The sequence below is a fragment of the Takifugu flavidus genome, chromosome 21 (assembly GCF_003711565.1).
Source record: "Takifugu flavidus isolate HTHZ2018 chromosome 21, ASM371156v2, whole genome shotgun sequence".
NCBI lineage: Eukaryota > Metazoa > Chordata > Actinopteri > Tetraodontiformes > Tetraodontidae > Takifugu > Takifugu flavidus.
This window is the reverse complement of record NC_079540.1, coordinates 5,330,909-5,349,929: the sequence shown is the minus strand read 5'-3', so window position 1 is coordinate 5,349,929 and position 19,021 is coordinate 5,330,909. Positions and strand designations below refer to the sequence as shown.

The following is a 19,021-nucleotide window of genomic DNA, read 5'->3' as shown; positions in this document are numbered from 1 at the left end:
GGGCTGATCGCTGTCTCTCTGGGCTGTGGGTGACGTCGTCATCCACGGCCGCAGGACTAATTGCCCCATTAGGGACAAATCAAGTCACTGAATCATTGATCAAGTCTGTGCTGAATTGCAGGAGCTGTCTGCAGATAATATGAAAAAGCAATGTTCTCCAGCAGTACATTAGAAAACCAAAACAAAATTTTGGAGGGTAGCTGCTCTTCAGAGCTCCATAAAACTCTACTTTCTTTGTTGTGTGGCATATTTCGTGGCTCAGCGTGGCTCAACTGACCTTTTCTTTGTGCTTTAGGTTTAAGCCAGTATTGATTTATTTTGTCAGGCAGAATTTTTTTTTTTCAATTGAAAACTCTTTGATTCTTTAAAGGAAGAGTTTGAACAACTTTTCAATAATTTTCCAGAACAGCAAAACTCTGTAAATTGTATCTAAAAGTGGAACTAGATTACAGCCCTGTGGCACACCACATGCTCCAACATCGGCATTATTATAAAACATATTTAGTTATTCAATGAGTGGAATAGTTCATCATTCCTAAATAGTTCTTGGAGTTTGTTTTGCTTTTTCTTGCTGTGTAACTCACTTGTTTTGTCATAATAAACCAATAAAAAACTGAGAACAATTAAGTTGAAAGTTGCACAACAGCAGATTTAACAGTAGAGGGAAAAAACTACATGAAAGTATATGTTTAATGCTGTTCATACAAAGGTGTTAACATATTGCTGCTCTGTGTTAGAATCGTTGGCTCTTTGCAGGACCTCATATTTAATTAGTTGAATTTATATTATAAATGAAAACATGAAGACCTTTAGGATGAAGGTACGTAAACAATGAGGGTATGTGGGATTTGCATTTCAGATGTGAGTTCAGTTGGGGCTCTGCACACACACTTCTGACAATGCAGTCCACACACATACACACACTGAGAGAGACAGAAAGAGTTGGTTTTAAATTAATGATTTAACTTTTCAAAGCCAAACCCTCCTTCTTTGTTCCCGATTAAAATAAATACACTAGTTAGTAAGCTGAAGGGCATGACTTTGGATAGACGCTTGCTTCACAGCGTAGAACCTCCGATCCCAGATGTTTTATTCACACTGTGTGTAAAATGCGACTAAGCTAATATTTGGGTAGCTAATTTAGTTTGGGCTGGAAAAGTTGTTGGCCATTTGTGTGAATATGTCTGGCGTTCTAAGAAAGTCGGTGTCACATGAATTCCAAGTATGTCTCCAAAAAGCCTCACCTGACTATCACTCATCAGCAAATAACCTGGATTTTGGGCCTTTTGAGCGAATTCTTGGTATAACCTGCTGGAGGGAGATAATGCTCAGTCTGAACGACAGATGTTGAGGTAAAGGGCAGCCGTCCCTGCATGAAGAGATGCGGAGTGTTTTAGCTTTTAAATTAATCGATAATCCTGCCTTAAAAGTCACGTGGATCCTTTGGCCCTCCCAACGCCTGCCGAGACATTTAGCCTTTCTGATGATGCTTATCCTCCTTCTGCATCTCTTTCCCACCTCGGTCTCATCCAGTCCTAGAGCGAAGGTGGCAGAGGAAGGAGCCGCACTCAAAGTTCAACCCTTATCTTCTATTAGGCGGGAACCCAAAAGGATGGCGAAGGAGTCGGGTTCTGATGGAAAAGAGGCGTTCTGCACGATGATAATGTGCTCCAGTCCGAGCAGGAAGGTTTGATATGAAGCGCACGTGCTTTTCGCTGCACGCGTTTAGCCTTGTTTCCTTCAGCGCTAGAAGAATCAGAGCTAGAATAATGGCAAAAAATTAGAGTTTTACTATTTATTTACAGTTATTGATGATCCGGTGCAGGAAAGAAAGTGTCCACACAGCAGTAAAATATACGTGATGCCCACACACAAATCCAGAGGAGAGGAGCAGCTCCTGTTATCCAGTGACTCTTCTGGGATCACGACCCAGTGAAGACAGCGTCGGCCACTTCCAGCGCGACTTGGGTTCGATTCTGTAAGGTGGATGAAGATGGTGCAGTCCTGATTTTCTTAAAAGTAGTTTGTGATGCAGCAACGTCAGGGGAAGGAAACAACCTCTGGAGCCAAAATATATTAACATTTAACAAGGTCAATCAATGGTTTCTTCTTCCACTTACAGTTGAAAAGCATTTAAATGCAACCCGAGGTGGCCGCTGAAACATCGGGAAGGCCAACAGTTACGCTGAGTCAGCCGCTGTTAAATGGAGCTTGACAGGCAACGCACATGTTTTCGTGACCCGAGCTTTTATGAATGAAAGGCTTTTGGATGTTGGTTGCAGTGGATCCATTAGAATTAACTGGTGCTGCTGCAGCAAACATTTACTTCGTGTTTAAAAAGCTCATTTGATCTCATTATGCACACAGATTAACCAACTCCAGCTCATCTCACCGAAAGGGCAAATGTTAGCCATGTAGCTGGGCGTGCGCGAGAGCGCGCGTGCATGTGTGATATCAGATCTCACGAGCTCCAGTTTTTTATTGTCCTTGTCCTCTGGAGTCAATCCTCCACATCTGTGTGTATTTACTGAGCAGATTCAGATGGCCTGGAGATAAACTCTGTTTTTAAAATGGCGAACAGCACACCTGCACACTGTAAATAAGCATTCAGGCGCTCCGAGAAGATTCACTCCACGCAGGCTGATATTTACACATGTGTATTTACACAGAAAACCAACACCAGAAATCTGGAAACGTCCATCAGGCCCCGGCCTGTGGAGGCGTGTCCAGGGCCCGGATGTGGACGCTGGGTAAAGTGAACCAGGCTAAAGGAAGTTCTCGTCGAGCACTGTCGTCCTGGAACTTGATGTTCAGGTAGAAGTCTCCAGTGTAGAGGAAGAGCAAAGCGCCCGCACACACAGACGTTTCTCTGGGCTTCACCTGAGGAACAGAGACAAAGACAAAACATCAAAGCAGCTGGAAAGGCGGTCTGAAGCAGAGGCTTTGATAAAAAAAAGATGCTAACAAGTGCAAGCTATTCTCTGCTTTAACGAGAAATTAGGTTCTTTTGAACAGCGGCAACCTTGGGGATTTGTTCAATCTTCTGTCAGGCATCAGCTCTTGTTGTTTCCCACATCAAAGTGTGAGGATCTGCTACAGAAAAGGTCTGTTTCCTTTTGTTTTTTTCTGAAATGAACTTTTGCTTTTCATAAGAGGTTTCAGTTGTGACCATTCAAAGGTCATGGTGTGGTCTGTGAGCATCAGCCTTTGCTTTGAGTGTCTGCTTTAACTGCATCTCATAACAGGCCCAAACCAAATCAACCATGACTATTTCTATAGAGCTGTGTAGAGTAGTCCGGTTAGTACTGACCGTGTCGATGTAGAAGCTGTTGGAGCCGATGAAGGTGACCGCCTCCTCCAGGTCGTAGTTCAGGACTCCGTTCTGGAAGTCCTGGTAGGGCACCACGGTCAAAGCCAGGGGACCCACCGCGTTCTTGCTCAGGTTGGTGAGCTGCACCTCAAGGCTAACCGCGTCGCCCACGCCGCAGTCGGCAATGATGTCGCAATCGCACGGCTTCCCGTTCACCAGCACATCTGGGAAACATTAAAACGCATGAGAGACGAAGAGGAGATGGAGAATATGGAGGTGTGAAAATAAAAAAAAGATGAGTTATAATAGAGAAGAACCTTTTTAAACCATTGTTGAAGCTCCTCCCACATTTCCCTCATTTGTATTCACCAATACCAAGAGGAGCCAATCACGCCGCTCCAACAGATCAGTAGCTTTGGTTTATCTTAAAATATGTTTCAGCGACGCCACAATGCTGCCGGTATTCAGCAGAAGTAGCTCCAGCTAATCTCATGCATGACTAATTTCAGTCAAGACTGAGCAGGCGAGAGTGGTGGCCCCACACAGACGCGCACCCATCACCAGCGCGCCTCTCCAGGGACGCCCGCGGAAAAAAAACAGAGATTGAGTTTAACTCTGCTAATGTGGGTCCGATTGCTCCTGAGGTGGCGAGGGCGCGAGGGGAGATGCAATCATTAGTTCGGAACAATGAGCTCGGTCGGTCTGGTGGGGATGAGATGACTGACTCCAGCACCTCACGCCTGCACCGGCTGTCTCGCCTGTCCCGGTGGCAAACCTACGGCTGCGATAAGCTCTATCAGCCCGGGTGCGAGATGCGACCTGGGGTTCATCCCCGATTGGCTGAAGCAGGTGTGGGCGGACGGGTAGGGGGCCAGGGTGGACAGATAGACAGACAGACAGTCCTGCAGGATGGAGGAAGGAGGAAGGGGGACGGCAAAGACAGGTCTGGGCTGCTCAGGCCGCGCCGATGTCGTCAGCAGGAGAGGTGACATTCGGCTCCGTGGGGGTCCGTTTTAAAAATACACTTGACTTCACTTGACAAAAGACTGCGACCGTGCAGACAGGGCTCGCTCTCCGGAGGGATGTTGGCAACAGCAGCGGCCCTGGATTTGATCTGCTTCTATTCTGGACTCCTGAAAACACATTTCATGTTCGGTTGCTCATAAAGAGCACATTTACATTTCCCGGTCCGGCCCGTCCGATCTGTCCTGTCCCTCGGGGAAAGCCGTGGGTCTAAGCGCTGCAGGTGAAAGAGCTGACGTCATCCGGGGGGGCCACTTCGGTGTCTTCATCTCACAAGCTCATGTGGTTACAGCGCACAATTCAACACGTTAGCAACCGCAGCGGCTGTTTTCTTACGTTTTTCTTATCTTGTACTATACTTCTACTACTATAGATACAGATTATTGCTTTAAGTCATGTGAAAATCAGGATTTATTGCATCTTAAGAAAAGACAAAGGCAGCGGCTGCGGCTGCAGATTAGCATGACTTTATCGTGCTGCTGTAAACATGCGTTTCCTGGGATGTTGACAACATTACCGTCGCCTGTCAGATTTGGGTTAACCATTACTCTGCCAGCGGTGCGACCGATGCTGTGGTTGGGGTTCCATTCATGCATTAACAACAACCATGTTCAGTATATAGTGGCACCTTAGCATGTTGGTTATATTTAGTCGCTTCGGTCTTGTTGCTAGGCGATGAACAAAATATAAGTAGCCGTTGCCTCTAAAAGTGGAAATAAATTCCTTCAGTTGCATGCGAACAAAAGAGAATGTTGGGATTTAATGAGCTGATGTCCTCCCACACACACACACACACGCACACACGCACGCACGCACACACACAACAATACTTACTCAGATACACCCACACAACTGATATTTGCAACTGACTTTTTCCTCCTATTGAAGATTTTGGCAAATCAATGTCTGTGTAGAAAATTTAGATGCGTGAAGAGAATAGATCAAATTAAATGCAGAAACTGTGAATGTACATACAAGCACCTGCAAAAGAACCCCGTTACTATAGCCGTGGTTAATGAGTACTGATGAGATGGCGTAAACAATTATTGAGCGTGCATTCTTCAAAAGAAGGAAAGCAAATAGGAACAGACAGATGCTGTCTGAGTGGCTGCAGCTCCCTCAGGAAGATCCATAAACATCTTTGTCTTCTAAGCTGCGAAAGGTCAAGGCAAAATGCACATTTTGAAGAGCATCTGGTCTGTCTGCAGTTGCAGCGGCAGCGTGAAAGCCTAATTCGCCTCTCTGCTGGAGTTCCTGTCAGGAACGCTAACGCTCACAGGTGGAATAACCTGAAATGCAAATTAGCATGAACTCCTGGCGTAACTCGAGCCAAAGTTAAGTAGCACAGCGCGTGTTAATAAGGTGCTTTGTAGCTTGAGAAAGGAAGCATTATTTGGGATGATGCACTGACTACACTGTGCACCACTGATCTGTTGCTTTATAGCTGACTTTACCGCCACAAAATGCCCAATCAGCCGTCACAGCCGGTTAATGACACTAAAGCTACGTGATGTGAAGGTTCAGGCTGTGGAGAAAGAGAAGAAAGTGGCTCTTTAGATGAGTTCTGAGGAGAGGAATAAAAGCTGTAGAGCAGAAAATAAAGAATGAAACAGCGAGATGAGCAGCGCAACCCTTTAGAAGAATTGGACTAATAAAATAAGCCACAACAAGACAGTAACTGGGGACTGGGGGGGTGATTATGGCTGCGACAAACGCCGCGCCAACAAGTGCTGCGCCCCCACAGGTACAGTCAGCCATCGATCAGCCGCCGCGATTTGTGGCGCTGTGAAGGTTCGTTAACATGCTGTAAGAAACGAGGGGAACCGATGCGCTCACTCATTTAGAGGCTCGTGTGGACGCGCGGCGCCTCTGACACCTCGCGTCTCGTGTTGATGTTGACTTCTGCATGGACGCTGGAGTTCGCAGAGGCAAAGTGCTGCGGTGCACGCGTCGCCACAGCAACCGGGAGAGAAACGGAGATGATATGCGCCCCCCACCCCCCCCCCCGTCTGTGTGAGCATGAGCATCGAGCATAAGACCACAACTCCCAGCTTAAACACCCCATCCCTCGTGGTGACGCTCTGGTGTTTACAACGCACGAAGAGATAACGGCCAGATTACCGAGACGCGGACGTCATTCCTGCAAAACCGTGTGTGTATAATACACAAAGTGTGTATTAGGTAAGAAATCTGCATGAATAGAGTGTCAAGCCTGAAAGCAATCAGGACTCGAGTATTTTTCCCTTTTTTGGGAGATAAAATAGGAAAAAAAACAAGAAAAAGACAAAGGCCTGATAAATATATAGATTTTTACAGCGGTTTAGACTCCCAGGAGGAAGTCCTATTACAAATACACTGAAATACAAACCAGGATGTTTCATATCCAACATAGACCGCCCTCCCTTCAGGTTGATTGGGATGGAAGGCCAGTATCCTTTCCTCCAGGAAGAGCATTAACACAGAATTGTGATCTGGCCCAGATGACCAGGTCATCAAGGTTTAACAGCTCCTGCCGGCCAGCAGCCGATAACCAGGCGGGGTCATTGATGAATGCTCTGATGGAGCCGGAGGATGTGCTTTAAAAGGTTGAGGTGTACTGAAGCCAGTCTAAAAATAACCCGACAGCCGCTGATATTCCCTCAGGCCATCTGCCCCTTTTATAATTATCCCCATAACAACCACTCACGTGATATCTGTTGTCTTTTCCTTCCACAAATGTTTAAAGATTCCATCTGCTCTGAATCGGTTAAAGCGGCGACACGTCGGGACGTTCCGCCAGATAAAAGAGAAATAAAGAGGTTAATGAGTTAAAACCATGACGCCAACGTGAGACTGAGGTCGCTCTAGATTAAGATCGACACCAACTGCTTCTAAGTCTCTTGACAGCTGATCACTCATACAGATGTTGGACAATGACGCAAACAACGGCCGCCCTTTCGACGTGACATCCGCTGCTCTTCTCCAGCGTCCGGGCCGCGCGCGCTCGACGCCGCTCCGTGACTGCCCAAGCGTCGCCATTCCTCATGCGGCACAGCTTTCATTTTTCATTCTCCACCGGTGGCCGCCTGACCTGTGTTTACTCAAATAACACTTCTTTCTTGCCCTCCAATCCATCCGACCATTTTCCTCTTCAAGAGCAGCAGACAGGCTGCCAGATCCACGTCTGAATAGCAGCTTCGAAGGTTATCGCGGGTTAGTATCCTTACCCTTCACTTCAGCTGCACTCAACAAGGCTTTAAAAAGCGGCCCGCACACCAAGGACAGGGATTAAGATATTCTCTCCCTCACACATGCGTACTTATGCAACAATGGGGGAATAGAGACCTCTCTGGCTCTCTACAGGCGAGTAATGGGGCATCTGAAAAGGCTCTTGTAAAAAGTGGTCCGGGGAAATATCAAATAAATACAAGCTGAGTCACACTCTACTCGGAAAAAACCCAAGATTTTACTGCCACAACACATTTGTTTCTCACACTCGAGGCGGGACGGTTCTCCTGTTTCTTGCACATCTAAATGTAATTTTATATTTCTTAAGTTTCTTTCAGTCCCAGTTAGCCTAAAGATCCATTTCAAGGTTTCCTTTTAATGGTGCCATTAAACCTGTAATACAGCTATTTTCCAATGTATAGAGTAAATCAACAGTGTCAGACGGTGCTGGTGTGCTTCCTTTCTGTTATAATTGCCCCACACAGTAGTGGTCCTGGTATGGGGCGCTCAGCTTTGCAGACAGGTAATTGTTCAGTTAACTTTTATGTCTGTACTGAATATTCTATTAAACTGGAGGAATTGGGTCATTAAAATGGACACAGAGTAGCTGGAGCAGTAGAGGCGACCGTTATCTGAACTTATAGGTGGGTGATTCTGTCGGGGGGGGGGTTCCACTTGTAGCCCTTGCTCCATTTCTTTTGGTGATTTCTACCAGTTTAAGCCCAGAGGTACCATTTCATCACGCAGTGTTAGTCAAAATGGACTTCTGCCCAGTCAGAATCTGCGTCAGACAATCAAAGACGCCACTTTAGCCGATGATTGAAACAACAGAATTGGAACCGCCCGAAGAATCCAATAAATCAGCCTTTTGCCTGTGGAATTGTTTGCACCTCTGAACATTAACATGATTCATTTGTATCAATTTGGGGTTTTTCTTCAAATTAATGCAAGTGAGGAGACCTACAGTTGTGTGTGCTGGATAGCAGGAATATGATGTTAATTTCCTCATCATCATCAATATGACTGGTATAATATTTCTGAACCACACAAAGACCTTACGGTGCATTTTAGCTAACTTGTGTCTCGGCTGGAAAATAAACAAAAACATAACCAACCTTGATTATGGTGCAGCGCATGGAGCAGGTTAGAGCCTCCCCCTCCCCCCAATTACACTCATACGCATGAAACTTAACCCTAAACACACATCTATACTTGTAGACTCGTAGTGCGGACACATTTGAGCCGCACCGGTTTGATCTGTTGGTGCAGCACGTAGCAGCCGGTGCTGAGGTGATGGACAGCTGCTAATTACTACAGGAGGGACGGGGCCCAGAGTGGTGGTTCCTGATGAAATCTGCCTACAAAACATCCTCGACCTCCATCTCAGCCAACAGCAAAATTCAATTGCAGTAACCAAGCTTCAACCTATAGGGGGCAGTCACTCGTACATTTGAATACAATCGACGCCAAATTGAAAGAAAATATCGAGCTGGACCAAAATCCATCATCAACACTGCTTTATACCCAAATAAATGTCTTTTTTGAGGTGTGCCATCCACCTTGTTGCACCTTTGCTATCATACCTCTCACAACCCTCATACATCTTTTTACATAAAACCCAGCCTTCAGGATTTATTGTTCCTAGAGCATGATTGCTTTCTGAATTGTTATTCCCATTCTGTGCATCTCTACCCAGTAAACATCATTACACATCAGTGGAATATGAGCTAGGGGCCTTGGCAGGTCCCTCTTAAGCACTTCTTTCTCACTAATTCACCTATAACCAAACAAAATTAAAACTGTAATGATCTCATTTTTCTGGTTTCCAAGTGTAATTTATTGCCACTTTACTGCCTGGCTTCATAAAAACAAAGTAAATTCATTAATGAAAACATCTTCCTGTGAGCAGAAGATGTCAGCTCGGCCATAAAAGCATAGACGAGCATGGATAGCGAGACAGCTGATACCTGCTTTATAAATGAATGGATTATCATTGATTTCACTACACACACTCTCCAGATTTTCATATGAATAAACATAAAATAGTTTCCTGACCTCAGAGGTAATTTTCATGAAAAGTTAGGGCTAAAACCTCATCACCAGAGCTTTGTGAGACAGTATTCCCATCAAAGCTTGCAGAGCAGTCAGCCGTGACCGAGTCTGAAGCTACTCGTCTGTGTCTGCGCGTTCGACAGGCCTGCGGACTGGTGATTCCAAGGCAAATCTCTGTTAATTACATATGGATGGAAAATAATTAGGCCTATCATCCCCCAGCAGACGTCGATAGGCAGGGTGGGGAAGCTGGGAAAACAGCTGCTGCAATAAATCTAATCTGATTGTCCCCGCTAATTTGAACAGAACCGGTTAAGTATTAATGGAAAGAACAGCTATTTTCAACCAATGACTGAATTTCAAGGTGGATGTTCTGGCTGCTCAAACATATTCAGCCCCAGTTGTATGTCATTATCCTCTCTGGGGCCCTTTTGACCCCGGCAAAAAGTGGCTGGGGCAAAAAAATTAAACTGTAATGTGTGTTTACTGACACTCGATATCGTCATGGATGATGTTACGATTTAGAGTGGTGTAGTGTGTGTGTGTGTGTGTGTTCCAGCAAACTGAGGACGTTTCAGGGACTGAGGACATTTCAGGCCGGTCCTGACATTGTCACAGGGGTATTTGAAGGTTAGGTTTTAGGTCAAGGTTAATATAAAATTTTAAATGTGAGAAAGTCCCCACAAAGATAGAAACACAAGGACTGGTGTACTTTATGTGCCTTGCCATCTTCCTGCGTTGTGTAACGTTGCTGACCCCCCCGAGGTTTATGTTGTTGTGTATAACCTGATCGATTAGCGCATCCTGAATGAAGCTGAAGTTTCAAAATAAAAGCCGTGCAGGTAAAGACACAGTCAGGCATAACTCAGACGCAGTCACCTCTGCGGCTCATTAGGTTAATGGTGTCTTCCCTCACCTGACGATGAAGGCGGGGCTCGATGCAGAGCTTCAATAAACAATTCCTTTGGTTTTAAATCATTTCCGAACAACAACATTTAGAGAGTCAAAAGTAATTAAATTTGGATTACTTTTTCATTTTGAATGACATGTTCCTGAGTGTGTAATTAGAATTAATTGGGCGCTATCTTACTGGTGTAAGAATAGACGGCGAATATTCCTGTTCTGCATTGAGGCTCATTTGGTTTGAAAAAAATGGAACGCTACAACAGGGCTGACAAGAGTCCGCAGGGAACTCAGGAGTGTTTTGAAGCTAATTAAAGTAAAGCCCATGTGTCACTGTACATATAAATGTACTTTAACTTCTCTGTGGCTGATCGTTTCTCACGGCGGGTGGGAAACAACAACATCATCTGCTTGCAAAAGGGTTTTAAAAAAACGACCAGGAAGCCTGAAAAGCGTGATCCTTGAGTAGAAAACCTCTGTGGGTGATAATATGTGCTGACTGGGATGGCCCCCGATGGTGACGGGAGGCCACTGTGTTGTAAACAATCTACCTTTTCTCTCCTTTGATACGACCCTGGAAGGATGGAAGGCTGAACATGGCTAACGTACAACGACCTGCTGTTTAAATACCGTGGCCGGCGCGGCAACGGTGGCAGGGCGCCCAGGAGCTTGCTTCAGATTCGATTCGGGGACATGGAGGAGGCACCAGCGGCCCGTTTGGACTCATCTCCAGTAAATGGTCGGTCATTAGAGAGTCTCTGGTGGAAGCTTCACTGCGGTGAGGTCTAAACACAGCTGCTGTCAACCGCCGCACTATAAAATGTCTCCAATCTTCCTGCCTCATTACCGTAACGCCGCTTACTTGCTTTCTTCTTCTTATTCTAATTAGCCGCGCGAAGCCACCTTCACGCACGCTAACCCTGATGTGTGCCGACCTTCAGGCGCGCCTTAAGTCCTGATCTCCTAACCAATTGAAGACGTTGCCGCCACTGACTCGCCGACGTCCACATTGATCTGGCTTTAATGAAGCAAAGCCTCTGCTGACATGATTAGCTTTCATGAGATTGATCTTTGGGAAAAGACATTTTTGCAACTGTGTTAAGGTTCTCATATTGACAGAGGCTAAATGAGACATAAGTCTCAACAACAGGTCCAACTACAGTGCCTGTAGATAAAACCTGTCATAAAGGCGCCGAGGGAAACACCTCTGCCATCATGCTTGCAGCCAAGTGGGAGGATGAAAGGCAGAAAAATAAAAAAGTGCGGCCCGATGACGCACGCGAAGCATCAGCTAAAAGAGGATTTCCCGAGAATCAAGCAAAGGGGATGCTTTGAGAGGAAATGTCGTTTCTTATGTAAAATAAACGCTCACAAAGAGGCCCTGCCTGCACACCCACACGGTCTGCTCGAGCACGACGCTCCTGCTGCTGCTGCTTTCTGGCTTCTTGTGGAATAAATACAACAGACAGGCACAGTGACGGGCACAGCGCTGTCACGCGGCACCTCGGAATGTCGGTTTGCACTGGAAAAACCCCCAAGAAAGAGAACATTAGGTTTTTATGGGACAAATGTGGAGCATTATGAAGATGGATGGGACGAGAGCTCTCCAAACATGAGGCCAAACTACCCCAGGTGCCCTGTCGTTGAATGACGCCCCATCCTGTCATTTCAGCCGCTGCTGCACCCTCAGCAGCTCATTTTTTTGACTAACCTGACATGAAGTTGATTGACAGCTGAGACGTGAGCCAGAATTGGATAAAACCCACCTTCTGGTTGCTCCTGACTTCAAATGACATCAGGGCAAGATGGAACCTGTCATCAGCTAAATGAGACGTTTGAAATAATGTAAAACGCATTTGCCAAAAGAATTTTGGACAAACCCCAAACGCCCGAGTCTGTGATGCAAAAAATAAAAAAAGGAAATCAATGTTATTGGCAGTGTAACATGACATCTTCCAACACTTTAAATAGCAGCTTACGGTGAAAATATTTGTGCGTTCTGCTGGTTAAAGCGATGACCGGGCTGAGCCGTTTCTCCCACATCTCGTCGTCAGGCTTCGCTGCAGCTCTTTCCATGACTGCATTGTTGTGCTTTAGCACATTTTAATTACTGCCTTCCTCAGCACGCTGGCGATGAATGCTCTTCATCTCAGATGTGCAACAGCCAGCCGGCACACAAACAGTGCTGATCAGCATCGTGTGTGGACGCAGCTGAAGAGGAGGACAGCTTAGAACAAGCCCCGAGGGCCACGGACCAGCCCAGGGAGGACTCCAACATTTGGGTGTCAGCACTCGCTCACGTCGGTCGTGTTCCTAAACTCTTAAATTGCACTCACGATTGTGGTCCTAAATATTTAAAATGTAATAATTTTGGTGCTTTTGGGGTCAATAAACGTGGTGCCGGCACCTCATCAAATATGAAACATGGTCTGAACTGTTCCCTGAATTATGCTGTTGAAAATGACACGTCCCAGTCAATTAGTTCCGACTTTTGAGTCCAATTCTGGAACTCCAGAATCCACAATGGTAACTACCGCTTTAGCACCTTCTGTTATAGAAACATGGAGATCCATAAGCAATTGGAATGATGCTTTGGATCACTCATTAACTCACTCTCTCTCACACACACACACACGTGCGCTAATTGGCGCTGCAAGCTGCCTTCACCCAGCAGGGATACACCCAAACTGTGGGGTGGATTTTAATGAGATTAAAGGCGAAAGATTAACAAGAGGTCAAGAAAGGAACCTGATTTGTTTATTTAAGATTTTAAATTTCAGACCGTGGTGCCGCCAATTCACTTAAGTTCTGAACGTAGAAGAGGGGGAAAAAAAAGATGTTCCCACCTGTATTGACCAAAACCAAACCCACTGAAGATCCGGCAGATCCGTTTGATCTTTTGGCTAAATGAAGTCAAGGGGATTGAAATCATCAATGTAACCGACTCTGAGCGGACGAATGGGTTTGAGTCCATTCAACAAGATTAATGAGAAAATGATGTAAAACATCTCAAACGAAGGTCGAGGAAAACGAGCTTATGTAAAACATCCCCAGCTCTTTAGCCTGTGAATTGAATCGCCCTGAGCTGCTTTACATCTCTAACCTGTCCGCCATCGATCACCGAGGGCAGCAGCATCTGGACCGGCTCGCTGCACCGCTGGGCTCTCCGCTCAGCCTCTCGCTCCTCTCCTCCGTCCAGGGCTCTCCATCTTCCCCCCTTCATCAGGCCTTACGGGGCTCCTTTCTACAGCTCCTTTTGTAGGTCAAAGGTCGGTTCTGCCAACCTCTCTTTGCCGTTCACGTTTATCCCTGAACCTCTCCTACGCCGGCTCTGCGATACTTCTGCGATACTTCTGCGATACATCAGTCACATCTCCAGACCCTGGCGAGCTACATACCTGCCCCCCCTAGACACTATCGTCTGTGTTTGAATTCTCATGTTACTTCTTTGAGGCTTTTTTATTTCCTTTTTGCAGGTTTTATGCAGACTTGTAAAAGGCCGTGACAAGGACAAACGCCTTCATCACAGTTTTCCCTCTTTCCAGCACAGCTTTAATTAAACTGATGAATTGTTATTATGGTTACGTCACCGACGCGGCGTTTCAAGCGCCTAATTACTAAATTGTAACTAATCAAGAGCAATGGCAATCAGCAAACACCAGGGGCTGAATCAATGCGGTTTGGAAAGTATGAAAATACCCCTTTCACCTGCGATCCGTCGTATCCGCTCACCTCCTTACCGACGGAATATCAGACTGAAGCGTCTTGGAACAATAAAGAACGGTTTATTAAATGATCCGGGCATTGTTATTCAAACATTTATGCTCAACCTGGATGAAATGGTAAATTTCCATCCAGTGCAAATTCGGCTCAGCTTAGCGGTAAAAGTCCACCCCGTGGAAAGTTCAAATACAAATGGTTCCAAAGGCTTAAGCCGAATATCCTCAAAATTCCGTGTGCGGATCTCCACAGGGTGATGAAAGAATGATGACAAAGGGATAAACCCAAAGGTTAATCTCGACATTTATTATACATGATGTTCCGCCGATGTCCTTGATGTAAAACTTTAAGAAATCTTGTTGGTTTAGTCGTACATGAGACAAAAACGGGACCAACTCGAATGATTCCTCTTCACCTAAGGAGACCTCACCACAACAGCAACGTAAAACAATCCCGCTTTTATATACCCAGACAGAAGCGCCTAATGATGGATAGTGATAAGAACTCTGCTGAATCCGTGAGGTAAAGAGAGGAGGGTGGGTTTAAGGGGCAGTGACACCTGTTCTCCAATTAGAACCTCAGGAAGGAGGAGACAGTCTAAATGCCAACGGAAGGTGAGTGAAATCTTGGCGACGGCTGAATATTAGATGCAATTCTAAAGGAAGCCTGCAGCCACCTCTGGCTCCTAATCATACGGAGCAGGTTTGTCTATCTTAGATCTAAAGAAGCGATAGCTTCACATTTCATTCATATGATCTGCTCAATCTGGCGTGAGTAATGAGGAATGTTCATTCCCAACTGAACAAACATTAACATTTATCCTAAAGGGGCAACATGCGGCAGCTGTGGTTTCCTCTTTTGAGCTGTAACATGTGGTGTGAACGCGGTATTTAAAGTTTTATCTATTTTTTTGGCAGCAAAGACGCCAGTCAACATAGAGTGCGTTCACACCCCATGTAGTTACAGAGATTTATGCCAGTGTGAAGTGACAGCAGTTTCTTTTAAACACCTATGATTTTTGTTTTTTTTTAATGGTGCTGAGTTGCCATATGGCGTGTGCAACAGTGCTACTATGCAGTAATATATTCAGAAATGAATCATTTTAGATTTCTAGAGATGTATCTGGTCCATTTGTCATCATTCCTCTCCGTATTCATGTGGGCAATTAGTTCAGCAAATTTTGGGCTAATTGATGCTCAGTTTCACCGAGAAGAGTCACTTTTATATGGTTAATAGACCCCAACATTCCCCAGTCTAATTTCCCCATATGGCCTACTTTATCCTTTCAGACTGCAAAGAAACCAGGATTTATTCTATCAACCTCACTAAATGTACATGTGAAGAACGATGCGACCCCGAGGACGGGCTGTGAAAATACCCTTGGTGGAAAGCGAAAGATGTTAAAAATAGGGATGCTAAGATGCATTCACTGCCCAACGTGGGCGCAGTTTTCTTCTCAGCAAGCTGCCAAATTGACAAAAGAAACTCGTGAAGGGACCAAGCCGTAGTTAAGCTTGTTTCAGAGAGACAGAAGAGTAAATCACGTCCTCCAGCCAACTGCACGCGGGATGCTAAATTATGCTAAATCGGTCTCTATCGGTTTCCCACGAGCGAGTGCATCATGAGTCGGCCGCACTTTGAACGTGTCGAAGAGTTTAGCTCCGTGCACTTTGTCGCGCCAAAATAGATCCGTATCAGGTGGAAATTGAGTTTGAAGAAAATTTGGGAACCACAAATGTCTCATGCAGTTATATCGTAAATGCTGGGAAATGTTATCACAGGGGCCTAGTGATGTAGAAAAGTGTAAACTTTTCCTAGTGCTTGAAAACTGGGACGTGCCAATGAAAAAGATGGTGAAATTAAAAATTTAGGCGGAATAAAACAGACTGTGGCCGGTTATTTTGTAATAAGAGGTGACAGGCAGCCATTTCTTTCCCCAATTCGGGGCACTAATGTTGCTTTTTACTCACAATAGGAATTAAAATAAAAATCGGCCGAAAAAAGGGAAGATAAAATGACTTTTTTTCCACAGTCACGGTTCCCTCCTTCCTTTGAATTATTTAATTTTAATACGAGCCGTGTAAGTGCTGGCACTGAAATAGCTCAGGCTTCTAAAATCAGCCAACGAGGCCACAAAGTTACCCAAATCTGGTGAATTATTTATGGATTCTGTAATAATAAACGGAAGATGATGTATTTGCAGAGCTGGGATGGAGTCACAGAAACGCTGCTGCTGAGACAGTTCACGCAGAGGTTTTTCTGGAATATCAAAAGACAAATCACAGCTTAATTATGCATGTGGGTCTTCAGACGGGGACAAACAGGGTATAGATCAGCAACATACTGGTTATATAAGACCGCACATATCAGCAGTGGAAATCAAATTCATTGAAACTGTACACTGCTGAACAAATTAGTCATGCATACAACTACTGCGGGACATATAGAATGTTTTTAGCTAATGGGCTGATATATGCAGATGATTAATATTGCATAATTGGAGTTTTCCAAAGAATTACATATTATGCAAGAAAGATTTCTAATATTATCAAATATTTAAATAGATTCTAATGTACACATCAAGGCCCTTCAGAACTATGTAATAACACCAAAGTGGTGGGGAACCAGCGAAAGCTTCACCACTGACGACCGCAAGAGACTACATAAGGTCAAGAATCTTCGGGCTATCACTGCAAAGGAGACCCCTTCCATGCTTGTTATAAAAATGGCCTTGTGAGAGGAAAGTGAGCCAAGTGTCAGCAGGGAGGTAGCATCTTTGCCTGAGCATAAAGAAAGATTCCTGCAGCGCCCCTGAATGCCCCACTGCCACGGCCTAAAACTCCCGGAGCAGAAAATGTTATGGCGGAACTTTTCGTCTAGACATTGACCCTAAACCTCAGCACCAACAGAGAGCAGAAGGGCTGCCACTTCCAAGGGTTCACCTCAAGTCCTCACAGCTGTCTGAAGAGCCGATGCCAACATAGAAAAAAACCTAGGGTGGTTTTGTTGCGGCGCTACTGACCTTGTGGTAAAGTGCGGCATCATGAAGGACTGTAAAAATCCGTTTGCATCATAACACGACTGGTTCCTGAAATCTGAATAACCTCTGCTTTGACAGCTGTCAGCAGAGACGCAGGCTGACTCCTGGGTTTATAAGCCTGTTTGGAGCAAGCGAGGGGCCGGAAAGGTACCGAGAGTGATGAATGAGTGAGGCGGGAATGAGATTAAGCACAGTCTACTGAATAAATGAACAAATTAATGATGTGAGGAAAAAGGAGCGGGCAGCCTGCCGACAATGTTTCTCTAAATAAAAAAAAGTGCTGCGTCTAAGAATAGCCTCCCTCTGGTTATGCTGTGATAGCCATCATCATTAACACTGTCGCGGTGCGATTCTCAACGTGGCGCGAGTTGCAGTGCGACGGCGGGACGTCGTGGCATCTTGCTAACTTCTTGTCTTCTCCTCCTGGTGTTATCTCAGCGCGCCAGTTTTTGCCCTTTCAAGTTACCCTGCCGACTGTCCCGCAAAGGCGTCTGAGGCCTCCAGGCGCACTCCTTGATGCCGACGGAGACACATAATTTGTTAACGCGAAATGCGTCAGAACCCAAATAGTTGTCAGAGTTCAGAGTTATGTTTCATCCTGGAAATGCTGCTGCAGGTACAACATGCTGGGGAACAGCCTTGCGATAACAGCTTGTCACTGTGATACTTGGCCCCAATTAGATGTTTTTTTCCCCCCTCCACATCATTGCACCTCTGGGATTGGAAAGAACTAAGTGGAGCAACAGACTGGGAAACACAAAACTTTCCTGAACACCGTGAATATTGCATGAAGCCGATCAGGGACTGAGCAGAGGCAAGCGGAGCGGCTCACAATGCTACACGCTAAAAACTGACCAGTGACGAGCGGGAAAGTGTCGCCTAATTTGGGCAGAAATTTGATGACGACGCCTTTGAAATCTACATGTTGCTCAAACTCAGCGTTCCTACTGGGGTAACAAAGCCAGCTGGCCTCCTCTATCAACGCCAGGATGCTAGTTTGATGCCACACAGCAACGGCTGGACACTTGGGGACAGTTACTAATAGAGTAGACTGTTTATTGGTCCTTTTGTGGTGGACATATCTTTCCAGCTTTCTCCTTTTTTGGCTGCATGGATTTATTATGTTTTGTCTATTTCCCAATTACATTTACTAAGTTGTGACTCCATGTCTGAATCAGTGTCTGGGAATTATCAGCTTATCAGTTTTGCATCAGATTTGATCATACACATATTTGGCAAGTTAGGATGTGGTTTCAGCTCTATCAGCAGAGGATTTTGGTGTCTCTGTTCCGTGAGTTTGAGACTCCACGATGATTTAAGTGATTGCAATGATTAAAAACTCAGCAGGTATCTGATACAACGCTCACAGTCATCACATCAAACTAAATATGAGACAGAGACATGAGGACAAAAGCATCCAAACACAACAGATGGGGAAAAAGACCAGCAATTTTTCTCCTCACGAGAGGAGACAACAGAGATGCTGCCATTCAACTGCGCCCGGGCAACTGCTTCGATCCCTCCGACCTAAAGCAGCTGCTTCTTTTAGCCTGACATCTTTCTTTTACCCCCACAAAAATCTGAGTTATTGTTTACTTTACCTCTAACAATAGAGAGATGTAAGTGGTGGAATATATTTTCCTGTCATGTTAACTCTTCCATGTGAAGGGCTTTAGCTCACCAGACTGATATGTTTACAGCTCAGTTCAGTCCCTAAAGGCAAAGCTGGGTCTGTCACACTCCTCCTACAGAGCTACCACATTTAT

The 19,021-nt window shown here is 45.3% G+C and overlaps 1 protein-coding gene across 2 annotated transcripts in view; it reads right to left on the bottom strand.

Moving 5' to 3' along the window:
* Positions 1-1,780: 1,780 nt before the first annotated feature.
* The window catches only part of trappc9 (trafficking protein particle complex subunit 9), an 84,829-nt gene continuing 67,588 nt past the window's right edge, over positions 1,781-19,021 (bottom strand). For both annotated transcript variants that reach the window (XM_057021602.1, XM_057021603.1), the window contains 2 exons: positions 3,311-3,534; positions 1,781-2,880 (listed from right to left, as the gene is read on the bottom strand). In XM_057021602.1, the coding sequence (XP_056877582.1) occupies positions 2,701-2,880; positions 3,311-3,534 (404 nt within the window). In that variant the 3' untranslated portion in view covers positions 1,781-2,700. The remainder of the gene's footprint in view (positions 2,881-3,310; positions 3,535-19,021) is intronic.